The sequence below is a fragment of the Aedes albopictus genome, chromosome 3 (genome assembly GCF_035046485.1).
Source record: "Aedes albopictus strain Foshan chromosome 3, AalbF5, whole genome shotgun sequence".
Taxonomy (NCBI): Eukaryota; Metazoa; Arthropoda; class Insecta; order Diptera; family Culicidae; genus Aedes; species Aedes albopictus.
In genome coordinates, this window is record NC_085138.1 from 437376361 (window position 1) to 437394769 (window position 18409).

Genomic DNA, 18409 nt, shown 5'->3' on the forward strand with positions numbered 1-18409 from the left:
TAAACCAAATTTTGGCCATTTCAGATCCCCTCCCCCCTCGTAGATTTTCGAAAATACAGAAAATTTGAAATTGGTATTGAGCGTAGACTTTGGCCGTAGACTTTTTTTTTCAACATGTCTTATGACTTTCTCTACGATAATTGTATTATATTCCTGATATTTTTGGAAGATGCCTGCTGCCTATTTTTGGTAAATGTCAAAATTTGTAGCCAATTTAAAAAAAAAAGTTTTGTAATGCTTCGGCAGATTACTGACAAAATGAGCGAAAAATTATTTCTAGTGCTGTCATGGTAGAATCAGAGCTACCCGAGCAGAGGAAAATAGCTCAATATTAGCATATTTTGATACGGAGATCAAAAAGTGATATTTGTTTGTTTGAGATAAGAGGTAAAAGTACTGAAAATAATATCTCAATTTTACTCCTGGAACATCATCATCATAGCACATTTAGCTCTAACCAATAACAGTGAGCTATTTGATTGCTCTTCAAATAACAAATTTTGCTGTTGGTTAGATGGTTCAAGAACAAATTTTTGCTATTATTTTCAGTACTTTTACCTTTTATCTCAAACAAACCAATATCACATTTTGATCGTCAGTAATTGGCCTCTGCCCGGGTAGTTAGTCGAGGGTCCCCGATTTCAGCGTCCTTTCACGTGTACATACCCAAGGATGAATTCCTGGAGGAATCTTTGAAGGAACGGCTTGAGCAATTCCTGAAGGAACTGCTGGAACAGCTTCAGAAAGAATCCATGGAACAACTCTTGAAGTTGCCGAAATTTCTGAAGTAATTCTAGTAGGTAATATTGAAGAAGTCTCTAAAGATTTTACCGAAAGAATCGCTAAAGAAATTTCAGAAGGAATTTAAAAAATCTGAAGAAAGTTTTAAATAAATTTCTGAAAGCATTTTAGAAAATAAGGTATATTTTTAGAATCCATAGGAATTTTTAGTGGCACGGTTGGAGGAAATCCTGGAGGAATTTCGAATAAAATACATAGATGAATACCCAGCAGAATTTCTGATGAAATCTCTGTGTTAGTTTCTACCGGAATCTCTGCAAGAATATCTTCCAGCCTTTCCATAGCAATCATCTGCTAAAGTCTGCAAAATCTGTAAAAAAAATCTGAAGTTATCTTTGGAGGATTTCCTAAGCAATTTATCGAAGATGAATGTCTTGAAGGAATATCTAAAGGAATGTTAAGAAATTTTGGGATGTTCCTTAATCATCTCTCAGTTAGTCAGTCAGTTTCTGATTTTCAAAGTATTCGTGAATTATATTCTGAAAAAAAGTTCATGAAAGGTTTTCTAGATGAATGCTTTGAAAAAAAAAAAATCTGTAGGAATCTCTATTATAAAAGTTTGTAGAAATTCGAAGATGAATTTATGGAATAATCTATGCGAGATTTTTTGGATCCATGCAACATTTTCGGAAGTTATCAATGCAAGACTTTTTTAAGGATTTCTTGGAGAAATTTTTAAATCACACAAACCCTCTAAAAAAAAAATTGGAAAGATTTTGTGAAAAAAAAAAATTCTGGCTAGACTTCTTTAGGATTTCCTGGATGATATTTTGATGTAAATCTACGAGCAGTTTCCAAAGAATCTCTTTAAGAATTCGTGGAAGATTTTTTCAGGAATTAAAGAAAGATTTTTAAAATAATTTCTGGGATAAATTTCAGCATGGGTCCATGAAAGAATTATCGCAAAATCTGTGGAAGTTTTTCCAAAGTAATCCTTGGAGATATTTGTAAAGAAATCTCTGAAGGAAATTCTGGAGATATTTTTGAAGAATTTAAAAAAGGGTCGAAAAAAGTTAAGTCTCTGAAAGATTTTGTGAAGAAATCCCTCGAGAAATTTCTACAAAAAATCAGGCATAACTCTCTCTAAAACTTCTGGAGAAATCCCTAATCCCCTGTGAGATTTTTTTTGATGAAATCCTTGGAAGAATTCCCAAAGTAACCACAGTTCATTTTTTTAAGAAAGTTTTGGAACATTTTCTGAAAAATTGTTTCTGAAGGCATCGCTAAAAGTTTTATTAAAGGAATCTCTGGAGAAATTTCTGAATAATTGCCTAGAGAAATTTCTGAAGGAGTCTCAGAACGCATTTTCAAAAGATTTTCTTCAGAAATTTCTGCTCAAATACATGGATATTTTTTTTTTTTGAAAAAAAAACATAGAGGAATTTCAGAAGGAATTCTGAAGAAAACTTCTGAATGAATTCTGAAGATTTTTTGAAAGAATCTGTGAAGGGTTTTTTTTTTGGTAGACAAATTTCCGCAAACAAAAATAGGAAGATGTTTCAGAAGTATTTTTGAAAAGAAAAGTGGTAGATTTATTAAATAAAATATTGAAATATTGAATTGAATATTAAATAGTGAAATTTCAAAAGCAATCCCTAGGCGAATTTCTAAAAAAAACTCTGAAATGTTTTGTTGAAAATCATGGATGAATCGGTAAAGCTATTGTTGGATCATGCACCGAAAGCGTGGCTGTGGCTGGCTGTGTGGATCGCACCGACCGGGTGCTATTCAATTCATCCCGTCTGCGCCGTGCGTTTAGCGCAGCCTAATTTAATTGTCGCTGCGAATTAGGCATCGTAGAGCCAGATGAGCAGCGCTGCTTTGCATTATTTTATTTTATCCCATTATTCCGTGCACCTATAAAAGGCGCACTCGACTCGCACAGAAATCAGTTGTGTATGAATTTATTCCCCTGTACATTTACCTCGATCGCCACTGAGCAGGCATGCTGCCCCTCAGTGGTAAATAAATCATTACCGTATAGATAAAAGTCGTGTGTTAATCCGTCGTCGTCTCCTCCAACCACAAACCACAACGTAGGCAAGACGTCCTGGCCGCAACAGCTATTCTTCCCCAGTTTCGTTAAACAATTGTTTGTGACTCTTCTGGAGGAACACATGGCAGATTTTTTGAAATATTATGTAACATGATGATATGATGTGGGAAGTTTTATGAGTAATAAAGTTGAAAATTTTGCGTTCACTTAAATTTATTCAAAACCTCAGAATTGCAACAAAAGGCGATCGAGCATATAGCGGCACAAACTAACACTACTCCTACAGAAAGATCGTTCGACAACTACAGTACAATCAGTAATAACGCTATATCAACTGCTTGCCACGAATCTCTAAATTTCCGAAGGAGCTCCTTGAGGAATTTCAGATGGGATTCCCCCAGGAAGAATTTATGAAGCAATTCATAAAGAAATTCCAGGGTAAATAAATCCTCGGAGACATTTTCAGAGGAATTCCTGAATGAATTTCCGAACTTTTCCAATTTTTTTAGACATTTATACAAACAACGTTATTGTGTATGTCCATTGAATCAGCAATACACAGTTTTGGAGACATAAAGATTTCGATGGTAACAAAATAGCGAGATAGTAGTTTATTCATTATTTGGCGGGCATTACTAATATATGCCAAAAACTCCGAGCCTTTTATCGAAAACTCAATTTTCATGCAATTTTTACATGTTTTGGTACATTTTGGTTTAAAATTGAATTAAAAATTATTATATCCTGTAACATTATGACTGAATACTTCTTAGCGTGTATTCAGTCATCATCGAAAATCATTAAACACGCACACGAACAAATGCACGCGCATACGCGTAAGAGAACTGGCATCACTGCTGTCAGAATATAAGTCAATAAACGCAGCCTGAAGAACTCACTTCAGTTTCTGCTCTCGAACTATAAACAAGTGTTTCAAGTGATCCCTAAAAACTAAGAAAAGTTAGTGCTTCTCTAAACGGTGATTTCCCCAACGTTGGTAGCTGGTTGGTGTTTCCCCAGTTCTGGTTGTTTGGATTGAAAAGTGGCGACGAGGAAAACGGAGCGGCGGAACATTTTCGGCGCCTTTGATTTGACTCCGGCGCAGCGGTAGTATCACCATTCATCACCATCGACTAGGACCGTCGTCGGCGCGGCGTTGTAAATTGCCGTTGATTTGGAGTAGGACGTCCCGACGGAAAGCAGAACATTATAGGTAACAGTGAAGGAATTGTGCGAAAAGTGTGATAAATTAGTGCTTTTAGGAGTAAATACCTTTCTTCCGTGGTGTTACAACACCATTTTATTTTGGTGGCGTCGGCCCTGGTGAAACAGCCATTGTTATTGTTCTTAATTTGGTTATTATTCCAGCTGAAAGTAACCATTTTTCTACAAGTGATAAACGATATTCTTTTTCTGTATTTGAGAGAATAGATATTGCAGCGGGCAGCCATTCCGGAGTGATTTTCAAGCGTTGCTAGGACGTTTTGTTAAGTGGTGGACCGCTGGATAACCTTTTCATTGGGGACCGAGCTGTTGGATTTCGTTGATCTTCTTCCATCCTGCCGGGTGGTGGTTTGCCGGTCCGAATAACGGTGAGCGTGACGTCGTTCGGTGAGTAATAAAAGTTTTTTCTTTCTTGTTGGGAACGAACATTAGACCGGTCCAATTTACAGATGTGATTCATTTTGTGAAAGATTGGTAATATATTTTTGAGCATTTTTGCTTAGTTTTGGAAAATTAGACCGGTTCATTTTTAAGTGAATAGATTTTGTGATTTTTTTTAAATTATTTTTTTATATTGCTGATTAGATATCTGCAAAAATGGCCTATGTTGTGGCTCCCAACATTGAACCGTTTAGAAAGGGACAATCTTTTACGACCTGGGTCCGCCGTTTGACCTACCATTTCCGGGTCAACAAGGTCAAGGAAGATGAGCGGAAGGACCAGATGTTCATGCTGGGCGGGGATTATCTCTTCAGCGTGGCTGAAAAACTTTATCCAACCGAGGCACTTTTGGATGAAGTGGCCTACGATGAACTGGTGCAAAAACTTAAGGAACGATTAGACAGAACCGATTCAGTATTGCTTCAGAGATACCACTTTAGTTCAAAATTACAACAGGCCGGTGAATCGGCAAGCGATTTCATCTTCTCTTTGAAGCTTCAAGCTGAAAATTGTGAATTTGGGGATCAGAAGAATAGGCTTATTGTTGACCGTCTTCTGGTCGGTTTATCAGATACTAAACTGAAGCATCGCCTCCTTACGGAGGACAGCGCCAAGCTGACTTTAGAACAAGCCGAAAAAATTGTCGCTACTTGGGAAATGGCGGCGACCCACACGAAGGCATTGGCGAACAATGAAGATGTCGGCCTAGTAGCAGCCATGGATAGCAGATACCCTCTAACTGGAGGCAGAGGAGCAGTGCTACAGAAAATCAGGGATGCAGCCCAAGGTTTCCGCGGTCCAGTGAAAAGTCGTCTTGGTGTAAGACCGGAAATTCGGCCGGCCGAGGATCGGCACCAGAATTCCAGAGTTCGCTTCCAATCCCAGCATTCTAGGCATCGGGATTCTTCTGCTGGACCATCTAGTCGGAGATTCCAGCGAAACAGTGAACAATGGCCGGTGGATCAGCGCTACTGTGACTACTGCAAGCGCAGAGATCACGTACGCCGGAAGTGTTACAAATTGAAGAACGAACGGCACAACGAAGTCAACCATGTCGACACTCAGGATGCGAACAGCAGCACGGGTAGCTTGAGCCAGCTGGCCGAGCGTCTTGACCGGTTGAGGTCTGGTAGCTGGGACTCGGATGAAAACGACTCAGGTGAATTACAGTGCATGCATGTTTCTTCTATTAATAAAATTAGTAATCCCTGTTTATTAAATGTTACCATTGAAAACAATACTGTGCAGATGGAGGTTGACAGTGGCTCTTCTGTTACAGTGATGGGCAAAAATTTGTTCACAACTAAATTTGACCTTCCTTTAGTGAAAAGCACTAAACAATTAATTGTGATAAATGGTTCCAGGTTGAAAGTTTCTGGTGAAGTTGGAGTAAAGGTTGAATACAATGGCAAAACAGCTAATTTGACGCTTTTAGTGCTTGACTGCGACTACCAGTTTATTCCTCTGCTGGGTCGACCGTGGTTGGACGAATTCTTTCCCAACTGGAGAAATTTTTTTCGTAATTTGATGCCATTATACAACATTTCAGAAAATAAAAGAGAAGCATTGGTTAGCGACATAAAGTTAAATTTTTCTGACGTTTTTGTTAAGGATTTCTCTATACCAATAAAACATTATGAAGCCGATCTAGTTTTAAAAACTGACATGCCAATTTTTAGAAAGGCTTATGACGTTCCTTATCGTTTAAGGGAAAAAGTTTTGAAATATTTGGACAAGCTTGAAGCTGAAAAAGTGATAACTCCTATTCAAACCAGTGAGTGGGCATCACCTGTGGTGGTAGTAATGAAAAAAAACAATGACATACGACTAGTAATAGACTGCAAGGTTTCAATAAATAAGCTCATAATACCAAATACTTACCCTTTGCCTGTTGCTCAGGATATTTTTGCTAGTTTGGCAGGATGTACTGTTTTTTGTTCTCTTGATTTGGAGGGCGCATACACACAACTATCATTATCAAAGCGATCAAGAAAATTTATGGTAATAAACACAATTAAGGGACTTTTTAGCTACAATAGATTGCCACAGGGGGCTTCCTCTAGTGCATCTATTTTCCAGCAAGTTATGGATCAAGTATTGCAAGGTATTGAAAACGTTTGCGTCTATTTGGACGATGTTCTAATCGCAGGAAAAGACTTGCAAGATTGCAAAGCAAAACTTTATAAAGTGTTAGATAGATTGTCTAAAGTGAACATCAAAATTAACTGGGACAAGTGCAAATTTTTCGTTTCTGAGTTGGAATACTTGGGCCATATGATCAGTGATAAAGGTTTGACACCATGTTCAAGTAAGATTGCAACAATACGTGAAGCTAAAGTTCCGACAAACGTGACCGAATTGAAGTCTTATTTGGGACTTATCAATTATTACAACAAATTCATTCCCAACTTGTCTTCTAAATTGTATTATTTGTACAATTTGTTGAAGAACGATGTAAAATTTGTATGGGACAAAAACTGTAATGAGGCTTTTGAAAAATCTAAAACGCTGTTGCTTGAGACCGACTTTCTTGAATTTTATGACCCCGAAAAAAAAATTGTTGTTGTCACGGATGCTTCTGGTTATGGTTTGGGCGGAGTTATTGCTCATATTGTGGACGACGTTGAGAAACCCATTTGTTTCACGTCTTTTTCGTTAAATGCAGCACAAAAGAAATACCCCATATTACATTTAGAAGCACTTGCACTTGTATGTACAATTAAGAAATTCCATAAATATTTGTATAGTCAAAAATTTACAGTTTTTACCGATCACAAACCACTAGTGGGGATTTTTGGTAAGGAAGGCAGACATTCAATATTTGTGACAAGATTACAACGCTACATTTTAGAACTATCAGTGTATGATTTTGAAATCCAGTACCGACCTTCGGCAAAAATGGGCAATGCGGATTTTTGTTCGCGATTCCCATTAGAAGTGACAGTTCCCGTTGAATACGACCATGAATTCGTGATAAGCATCAATTTTGGAGACAATTTACCATTAGATTTTGTGGCTATTGCAAAAGAAACAAAGAAGGATACCAGTTTACAGAAAGTTTTGAGTTTTATGCATAATGGTTGGCCTAAAAAGATAGATAAACAATTTGTGGACATTTTCACGAATCGACATGAACTGGAAGTCGTTGAGGAATGTTTGTTATATCAAGAAAGAGTGCCCAGGTAACCAATAAGCATTTAAAGAAGCTGTATTTCAGCTATAAAACTGCATTGTATCTGCTTGCTGCTGTATCATAGCAGTTCGACTGCTGAATTGCATTATATTAGCAATTTAAATGCTGCATAAAATATGACAGCTGTTGTGTAGCATTTCAAATGCACGATATTTTGTGGTTAACAAGCATCTTAACTGCTACTTTGTTGCCATAAAACTGCTAAGAGAGATGAGCTATGCTAAAACTGATACACATTTCAACTTTTCAATTCTTAAGCCACGACTATAGGAGCCATTACCATTCAGATGTCGTCCTATCATTTATTGGTAGCAATGAAGAAAATCAATGAGAGAACAAATGTTTTCCAAATAAAACCCATGGAATAAGAAACCAATTATGCCATCGTGTATTATGTAGATGGTTTAACTATCAGCACTTATCCGAGCCGTTGTCCGGGCACAACAAAATAACTACCGGTGTGGTACTCAAGCCTTTAATAGATCAAGAAACCAACGCACATTATCTGATCATTTATAGCTCATCCAGTAGCGCGGTTCAGCATCATCAACCAGAGGATTGTGGGATCGAATCCCAATTTCAGCGGGATCAGCAAAAAACAACTGCAAAAATAAACAACAGCGTCAAAAGTTGCACAGGAGAATGTGAGTAAAAATAGAAAGGGAAGAATATGAAGCGACTGAAATGCGCAGGGGAAAATATTTTTGTTTATGTTCGATTTTTTGGGGATAGGAAAGATAAGCATTTAATCAGCCGTATATTGGGCCAAAACCTGCATTAAATTAGCACTTATGGCGCATATACGGCATATTAGCATTTAATGACCTGCAGTAAAGGCGCATATAGTGCTAAATAAATGCAATTTTAACTGCTTATTGGTTTCTTGGGTGGTAATACCAAATGTACTACAAGGCGACATTCTAAAACTTTTGCACAGCAACCATGCTGGTATCGTAAAAATGAAGAGATTGGCGAGGCAAACGGTTTACTGGTTTGGAATTAACACAAATATTGAAAATTTTGTTGCTGCTTGTGATATTTGTGCAAGTATGGCAATCGTTCCGAAACGAAACATTACTTCAAAATGGATACCTACCTTGAGGCCATTTAGCAGGATACACATCGACTTCTTCTACTTTGAACATCGTACCTTCTTATTGGTGGTAGATAGCTTCTCCAAATGGGTGGAGGTAGAGTGGATGAAGAAAGGTACCAACACTTCGGAAGTTTTAACAAAACTTATTGAGTTTTTTGCTCGATTTGGATTGCCAGACGTTATAGTGTCTGACAATGGTCCTCCTTTCAACTCACATTCTTTTAAAAGTTTTCTACAAAGGCAAGGCATAAACGTTTTGAACAGTCCTCCATACCATCCTGCTAGTAATGGCCAGGCGGAGCGACTTGTTAGGACGGTGAAAGATGTACTTAAGAAATTCTTATTAGAACCAGGAATGTTAGAGTTGAAGTTGGAAGATCAGATAAACTTATTTTTATTCAATTATAGAAACAATAACTTGACGTTGGAAGGTAGTTTCCCTTCCGAAAAGGTGTTTGCTTATAAACCTAAAATGTTAATCGATTTAGTTAACCCTAAGAATCATTATAAGCATATGCTGGTACCACACAACCCCAATGATGAAACAAAAGCTAGTCAAAACGATAATAACGATCAAACTGATCTGTTAGATGCTCTGATACCGGGGGATTTAGTGTGGTACAAGCATAACATTCCACATTTACGCGAAAAATGGATAAAAGCGTCTTTCTTAAAACGATTCTCTAAAAACTTATTACAGATCATGGTTGGAAGCGAGGCGATTACTACCGCGCATCCGACTCAAATCCGGCTCGTTAAGGACGGAAGTGGTTCGCACCAGCCGAGACGATCGATGGTGGTGGTTGATTCTGGTCGATCGATGTCGGCTACCGCTGAACCCGCAGGAACGGCCGTGCTGGATGACGATGTCCGGCAATTACCGGAACGAAATACGGAGCCCGAGAGCGCAGTCGTGGAGGAACCCGATATCCGGCAAATACCGGATCTGTGGAATGATAATAAGAGAAGTGATCAAGAAATAGAACGTAGAAATAGAAAAAGAAAATATCAGTCGGAACAGGTAGAGCCTGCTAGCCTACCTCGACGTTCGAAAAGAATTAGGAGATTTAGAATAGATAATGAATTCGAATATTATTAAATTTCATTTCCATTGTTGAATTATTGTTCATCACTTTGTAAGAGGGAAGAGCTATTATATCCTGTAACATTATGACTGAATACTCCTTAGCGTGTATTCAGTCATCATCGAAAATCATTAAACACGCACACGAACAAATGCACGCGCATACGCCTAAGAGAACTGGCATCACTGCTGTCAGAATATAAGTCAATAAACGCAGCCTGAAGAACTCTCTTCAGTTTCTGCTCTCGAACTATAAACAAGTGTTTCAAGTGATCCCTAAAAACTAAGAAAACCCCCCCGTATTAAGTTTGGTAGTTAGTGAAGTTTTGCTAGTCGTTAGTGCTTCTCTAAACGGTGATTTCCCCGACGTTGGTAGCTGGTTGGTGTTTCCCCAGTTCTGGTTGCTTGGATTGAAAAAAAATAAAATTAAAAATTTTGCTTCGATTTTATGAAAAATTCGATTTTATAGACATTTCAAAAACTGAAATGTCCACTAAATCGAGGTAGGACCTGGGACAATTTGGGCAGGGGACCTATTTTGGGCACTTGCTGTTATTACTCAGTCAATTTGTAACTGATTGACTTCATTTTTGGGTCTCGATCAGATACATACAGTATCTAGCCATGATGAAAAAATCAAGTCAATCGGATTGAAATTGGCTGAGTTAAAGCTGCATGTGCCCAAAATAGGTCCTTCTGCCCAAACGGTCCCAGACCCTATATTTACCTATATAATCTTTTCAGCAACGTTTGTGGCAACTTCTCCCATGACAGTATGGTAAAATTTTGTACAATTTTCCAGATATAATAATGCAGATATAAATTAATATCCTTTTAATAGGATGCTGGGTAGATATGAGTTTAAGTAAAGACGAATAGGTAATGCATAAGACTACTTATTCCAATCAATTTGATATCCTTCCGCATATCAGGTAGAGTAGAAAGACTAACAGAAGTAGTTTCATTTACGTTATCCAAATTGCTGCCACTTGTTGTAAGTAGGTTTACATTCGGCTTCCGTACTGGACCACCACAGACTTATTGAATGGTCCGTTGCGGAAACTCATCACTAATTCGAGCAGTTCCCACGGATCCCACGCTACTACGCATGTTCATCGACTATTCTTCGTAACTCTGTTTGAGACATCGTGTAGCACCGCTCAGGAACTCGAGAGTGATTCAAAAGCGATAAAACTCCTACCGTATGGCATCCTTCGCTTCAGTGAGCTACTGAACTCCGCAGCGGGCGCCGGAGTTTCCCTTCCTATCTACAGTAGAAAAGAACTTTGCCGGAAGCACGTTGTGACCATTAAAAAACCATCATCTTCCATGTGAGTTTGGGAACCTCCTGGAGGAGAGAAGATGTACAAAAGTACAAACTGTTTTGGCTGTGAGTTTCCAAGTTTTCCACCGGAGCGAGATTTCTTCGGAAACAAGTGGGAAAAAAATAGCGGATGCAGTGTTTTGACCAGCAAATCTGAAACCCACAAGAGCGAAGTAGAAGCGGTTGGCCGTGGTGTGGCAGATTAACTCTAGCTGGTCGGATCGTTGGCTGGCGTGAAAGAAGAACGAAACAAGCGATACCAGGTATTTCCTGCGGTATTTTCTGTGAACGGTGGAACCTGTAGGAAAGTGGGCTGTGTCTCTGCGACACACCATCAGGGGGTGTGATGGGAAAAGTTTTTGCTTAGCTTTGGAAGAGATAAGGAAAATAATTTTCCGATCGTGAATTTGGCGAAGGCGTCGACGGCGGACGAAAGCCAACGGTGTGTTTGGAAAATGATTGATCGTTCCGAGAGGAGATTTGAGTGCCGGTAAACTTCTCAATGTTATGCATTATAATGTGATTAGTCTGTGGTTTGCTTTGGAGATAAGTTTTGGAGAAAACTTGGAAGTTAAAGCATGATAGATGAAATCTTCCAGAGTGAAACGTTGTGCAAATCAAACTGATTGGCTACGCAAACGCTGATTATGGAAATCAACAGTTCCTGATTATGAATGTATGAAATTGTGTAAGTAGCAACCAGTGCATTTGATAAGTTTTAAGTTAGTAACGTTTGTGATGTTGTGTTTTTGAATAACTAAGGCATTCAAGGTGATGCACTTAAACAGTCCTCGAAACGAAGAAACGTGCAGTGCAAGTGAAACCCAACAACATGTTTTTAAAACGTTCATATTCAAAACCAAAACCATCTTCCGTGAATCACTTCAACCTAACCGCAAACATCATGATAACAACGAAAACCATATTCTAAATGGTGGGAGACGAGAGGAATATTGTGCAAGTTGAACCTAAAATATGGCTTTAGGCAGTGACTTTCACACGTTTCAAAGACGTAACCCATTTTTTGAATAATTTAGTGACTCCCCCAGAACTTGTGGCTAAATTGCCTGAAACTTGGTCATACAATTCAGCTTGTTTATGAAATATTTGAGGTAAATTTTGAGTTCAATAGGTTAAAAAAAAAACCTTAACGAAGAGAACAAAACAGCCGAAAATATGTAAGTTCTCCTATTCTCGTTACATAGAAGGACAAGATATTATTAAAACTCCTGAGATGTTAAGCTAGGCGAGGCACGCTGAGTGTGTTCTACGTCAGCAATATTACATTAACTCTAACATTCTATCACTTTATTCACAATAATACATTAATGTGTCTGAAAGTGCTAATGAGTTTTATAATCTTCGTGCAAAAACTGTTTCACACTTTACCTTAATTTCGAATCAATTCGACTTCTAATGATATTTATAAAGTGAGTTTGAACATTTCGAAATGTTTATTGAGCATTTTGAACCATTCTCCCCTTCAGTTTCAAGAAATCAAGCTGACTGTAAACCGACTGTGTTTCGTCTCTGAATAAGCACGGCTTTTCTCCCGGTGGTGATGTTGGTGGCAGATGATTTTCACTCCGCGACTAACGTACATATAACCATCAAGATGTTATACCGGAGAAGAGCCGCGCTGTGAAACGTCGTGACGGCAAGTGACTAAGTACAAAGCAAAAGTTAAATTCGTAGGAGAAGAGCTAAACAACCTCCAGGGCGCTGATGACGCGATGACTAACTTTAATGGTGGATTCTTGAGAAGGGAAAAAGCTCAAGAATAATTCATCTACTGAGTGTGGGCGCTGGTGCATTCCCCAAATAATTATAATATGTTGTTCTTCAATGTTATTGATATTGCTGAATAGATCTTGTCCTTTCATTACACCGTTCAACACTAATTTTTGTTATGGGATGAGAAAATAAACAGGCGTTCGAGACCCTAGAAGTGCCATAGTGAAGAGACTTAGAATAATCGACCAACAAGAATTCGACACTGATTCTTTATTAGGGCCTAACTGACATTTTCGATTTCTCTTCATCGATCCTCTCTTTGTGTTATTACGGAAAGTGTATTAAGTTTTCCAAAGTTGTTTTGGTTTAAATGCAAAGACGACGACTACATCTAGCTCTAGAAACAAAAAGAATAATGATTTTGTTTGTTTTGATCAAGTTATTAGCGAAAGAGAGAGTCGATGAAGAGAAATCGATCAAGTCAGTTAGGCCCTTATGAAAAATCAATGTCGAATTGCTGGAATAGTATTGATATTGTACGTGACCTTTTATCGAAATGGCGTACAATTCCCTCGTAAGTTTTGACTTCAGAGCATGGTGGGCCCGTCAATAAACTACAAAGATTTAAGAGGAAAAAGGGAATCTGCCTAAAGTCTTCCGTACACACAAATTTAAAAAAAAATATGAACAAAAGTCTACGGGAGGAGATTGGGGGGTCGGAGATGGCCCGAAAGTAGCCTACGTCAATGTAGCGCCTAACTAAGAATCGCTAGTAGCATTTTTAATCAAATATAATAGAAAAGGTTCATAGAACCATCGTAAAACCAAAATAAAAGGATTGATGACGGTTTTAAAAATCGCTACGAAACTGATTGGTTAACAAAATGTTGCTTGGAAATTATCTAAGATTCACTTGAAAATAATTTTAGAATGTTTTTCTTCCCATTCACTTCAGAATTTTCTGAGGGAATACCTTCAGGAATCTTATCGGAATTGCCTGAAGGAATTATTCTTAAAACTATTCAAGAAATTTCATTTTGATTTTTCCAGGTATTCCTCCACCGATTTCTTCAAAAGGTACAATCTTTTTCACAGAGTTTTTTTTTCAGAGATTCCTCCAGGGTTTGCTTTAGAACCTCAAGAGATTTTTGTAGAAATTCCTCCAGGTATCCCACCAGGTATTGCTTAGGATTTTTTTCAAACCTTCTGGGATTCTTTTATCAATTTGACCGGTGATGCTACTGAAATTTTTCCGCTGCAGTAATTACTTTAGAAGGTTAAATATTTTTTCAAACATTTCTCTAGTTATTTATTTTTCAGAAATTTCTTGTAAAGAATTCCTTTAGGCTTTTTTTGCTCCTGCAGGATTTCTTCAGAAATGTCTTCTTTCAGTGATTTTTGTATACCGTCGTTCGGGGTGACATTGGGCCTAGAGGGTAACATTGGTCCATCGATCCTACGGATTCAACATAAGTCAGAGAATTTAACGGTGGATGCAGTGGCGTAGCTAGGAATTTGGGGGCCCGGTGCGGAAGCAAATTGGTAGGCCCCCATGAAAATTACATAACATGTACATATTTTTTAATGATAAATCTATACATTTAACTGGCAGTGATGGCCAACGGAAGGTTAAAAATTATCTATCTTATCTTATTTTCTGTTTTCCTTTATGATTTTTTCCGGGAGCGCGAGATTTTTTTATTAGAATTAGGATGAAAATATTTTAACAATTTATTTAGAAATAGCACCAAATTATCATTTATAAACGCTTTCAAAGATTGCTTTACTTTTTTCTTTAAGAAATTTTTCTTGAAGAATAATTTGTATTCAAGAAACTTTTAAGTTGTAAATGCAAGGATTCAGTATTCCTCTAAAAGCACTCCTTCAGGAATGATATTATTATAATTAGCCTTATTAATGAGGCTTTCAGTCCCTTGGCTGGTTCACCTCAGACATGCAGGAATGTTTTCAAAATACTACAGAGTAATTCAAAAGATTCTTGCAAAGGCTTCATCGAGTATTTCTCGAAATATTAGTTCAAAAATCTATCAATTATATTCTGAGGATTCATTTAGAAGATCATCTAAAGAATTCTTTCAAAATTCCAGAAAAAAATGCTACAAAAATCATCAATGATTTATTTAGAACCAGATGTTCTTCCAAGAAATTACATCGGGATTCCCTCAGAGGAAGAGAAGCCCTTCTAGGGTTTCTTTAAACATTCTTCCGTTTCTTTCAGAGAATCCTCTTAATATTCCTTTGGTGATTTTCCATAGATTCTTCAAGTATTTCTCAATTCTTCCCTCAAATAACTCTTTTTGATATATCTCCAATAATTAAACTTGGAATTTCCTCAAGCATTCATCACTTATCTTAGTGTCCTTTTAAAGATTTCTTAAGAATTACTTCCTAAGATTACTTCAGAAATCCCACCAAAAATTCCCTTTTCCGAAAAAAATCTTCAAGGATTCTTCAAGAAGTTTCTCTAAGGTTTTACTAAGAGATTCATCATAGGATTTCTCCATTAATTAAACAAAATCTCCAAGGATTCCTACTGAAGAAATTGAATTTATTAAATTAAATTAATTAAATTAAATTTTTAGACGGACTTCTGTAGGAATTCTGTAGGAATTCTTTCGAAAAATCATTCTGGACTTCCTCTAACGAATTTTTCAATATCCATCAACTCTAGGAGTTTTCTCGAGAGTTCCTTCAGGAATTTTTGCAAGTATTCCTCTGGGCACTTTTCAAAACAAATCTATTTCTCCAGAATTTATGATTGATTCCTCCAGAATTATTACGTTATTTTTTATATAATCCGTGCTCACTTCTAACAAATATACAAAAATAAGAAACAGAACAAAAACGCTTCATTCCATTGTTTTGAGTGGGATAAAAATGGCAGCGTAAATCGCTAAATAGTAAAGAAACAGATATCCTATCTTATCAAAACAAATAACTTCTCCAGAAGTCTCTCCAAGGATTTAGGAAATGTTCTAAGGTTATTCAAAATTCTAAAGGATTTCCTTTAAGGCAGCCTTTAGAAATTGCTCCCAAAATTCCTTCAGGATTTTTTCCAGAGATTTCATTAGTAATTCTCTTGCGATTTGCCCGAAGATTCGTTCAGATTTTATTCAAGTATTCTCTTAGAGTTTCTTCAATTGATTTCATTCATTCATTCCTAAACTGATTTTTCCAGGTATTTTACAAATAATTTTGTACAAGATATCTATTTGGGTATTTTTATGCAAGGATTTCTTCATGTATTTATTTAATTACTACTGCAAGGGTTTTCCGGAGATTCTTACACAAATTCCTCCAAGAAATTCCATAGGAATTCCTCCAGGGGATGCATTGAGTGCTTTTGCTAGATTTTTTTCAGAAATTCCTCTAATAAGCCTATTCAAGGATTCATAAATTCCTCCAATGAATACTTTAGAAACTCAAAAAAAAAGAATTCTTTCAATTCTCACAGAAATTCCTCCTAGAAATTCTTTAGAAATTTCTTTATACATTTTTAGGAAATTGTTTGTGATCTCTTCTGGTAATTGAGATTTTTCTCGGTCGTTCTGTTGTAAATTCGTGGATTTATTTTTAATTTGCAAAGATGTATCTCATAGAACATCAAAAGTAATAACAGACGGAATTTAATAAAGAATTATCAGAAGAAATTTACAGAGGAATTACCAAAGAAGCTTTGGCAACTTTTAGCCACTTAAATTTACAAACGAATCGACTAATTAATTTTCAAAGTACCTGTATGTGTCTCTGACAGGTTTTGGGCCGCTGAATCCGAATCCGGGCTCAGATTTGTTTCAGGACGCCACAATTTTGAGCTATACCTCAATTTATAGGGCAAAATATGCGATTTTGGGCTTTTTTGACTGCAAGCCGTTAAGCATGGAAATATTTTTTTTAAGCAATTAAAAGGTAAAATGATCAATTGACATCTAAATTTACGACTCACGCAAAATATTTCGTTTTATCAAATCAAATTTGAAAGATTTAAGCATTTTATGTTAATATGTAAACTTGCATGCAATTTTTGGAGGGTGGTTTGTATCGTACCTAACATAACCTGGGTCCAAAATCTGTCAGAGACACATTAGTTTGCTCTTGAGACAGACCAAAAGTTAATTTTTGTTACGCTGTGCTATTGAAAGAATTACAATAGTAATTGTCTGGTATATGAGCAAAGGAACTGCTGGTAGAACTTTTAGAGAAATTGCTGAATCCCGTAATAAATTTCCAAACCCAAAGAATTTCAAAAAGTTCTGTCAAAGATATTTTCAAAAATAATAACCTAATTCAACTTTGAACATTATTGCCGAGAAATTCCAAAAGAGTTATGCCGAAATAGTTTTCAAAAACATTTGCAGAGAAAATTCCAAGAATACTCTTATAGGAACTTTCGGATCAAATCCAATCAAAGCATTTCCCAAGAATTTGCTAAAAAAACGCCGAAAGATATTTGAAAGTTTTTTTCAGGTAACTCACAGAAAACTCGCCGAATAAATTACCAAAAAAAAATGCCAAATGAATTACCCAATCAATTCCCGTAGGGATTGGCATAGAAGTTTCCAGAAAAGTGTTAAAGTTATTCCGAAAGTTATTACCAGAGGTTTTCTCAAACGAATTGTCAAAAAAAAATCAGTGAAAAGTTGCAGACGGAATTCCCAACAAATTTTTTTTTTCTGTGGAGCGGACCTGGTGTGATGGTTAGAACACTTGACTATCACGCCGAGGACCTGGGATCGAATCCCACTCCCGACAAACTCGCAAAATGTGAGTTCTTCCTTCGGAAGGGAAGTAAAGCGTGGGTCCCGAAATGAACTAGCCTAGGGCTAAAAATCTCGTTAATACAGATAAAAAAAAAAAACAAAATTTTCGTAGAAATAGAAATCTAAAGAAGTTCGTAGAAATAAAAATCAGAAGCAATTTTTGTAGCATTTCTGAGAATTAGTTGAAGAAGTTTTCAAAGGAAATGCCTAACAATTAATCAAATATATCGTCAAAGAAAGGAAATTTTCAGAGCAATAGCCGAATTAATTCTCAAATTAATGTTTAAAGATATTCCTTAATGAATCTGTACACGGGTTTCCGAATTAATTACTGAAAAAGATAAAAAAAACGAAGAAATACTTCAAAAGTTGTAATAAATTATGTAAAAATTCTCACAGGAATTGCTCCAAGAGATTCTACTGGAATTCCTCAATGAATCCTTTAGGAATTCTTCCAAGGTTTTTATCAGTTTTTTTTTCTATTGATACCTTTAACGGTTTCTTTAGCGATTACACCAGTTTCGTCCGGATTAATTTCACGAAACTTCTAACGATTTCATCAATATTTTTTTCTCAAGTGCGGAGCTCCAAGAACTCTTTCTTGGATATCTTTTACGATTCATCTGGGAAATACTTCAAGGACTTCTTTACAAATTCCTCGAAGATTTTCTGCGAAAGTTGCAACAGCGATTCCTTAGGAAACTTCTTTTTCAATTTCTTGAAGGATTCTTCAGT

General features: G+C 36.8%; 1 protein-coding gene across 1 annotated transcript; it reads left to right on the top strand.

Annotated features, from left to right (window-relative positions):
- The first annotated feature begins 3763 nt into the window (after window positions 1-3763).
- LOC115268034 (uncharacterized) lies at window positions 3764-9734 on the top strand. Its single transcript, XM_062858343.1, has 3 exons — window positions 3764-4408; window positions 4607-6651; window positions 9452-9734. Exons 2-3 carry the CDS (start codon window positions 4619-4621, stop codon window positions 9732-9734), a joined length of 2316 nt encoding a protein of 771 aa, XP_062714327.1. The 5' UTR covers window positions 3764-4408; window positions 4607-4618.
- Window positions 9735-18409: the final 8675 nt, after the last annotated feature.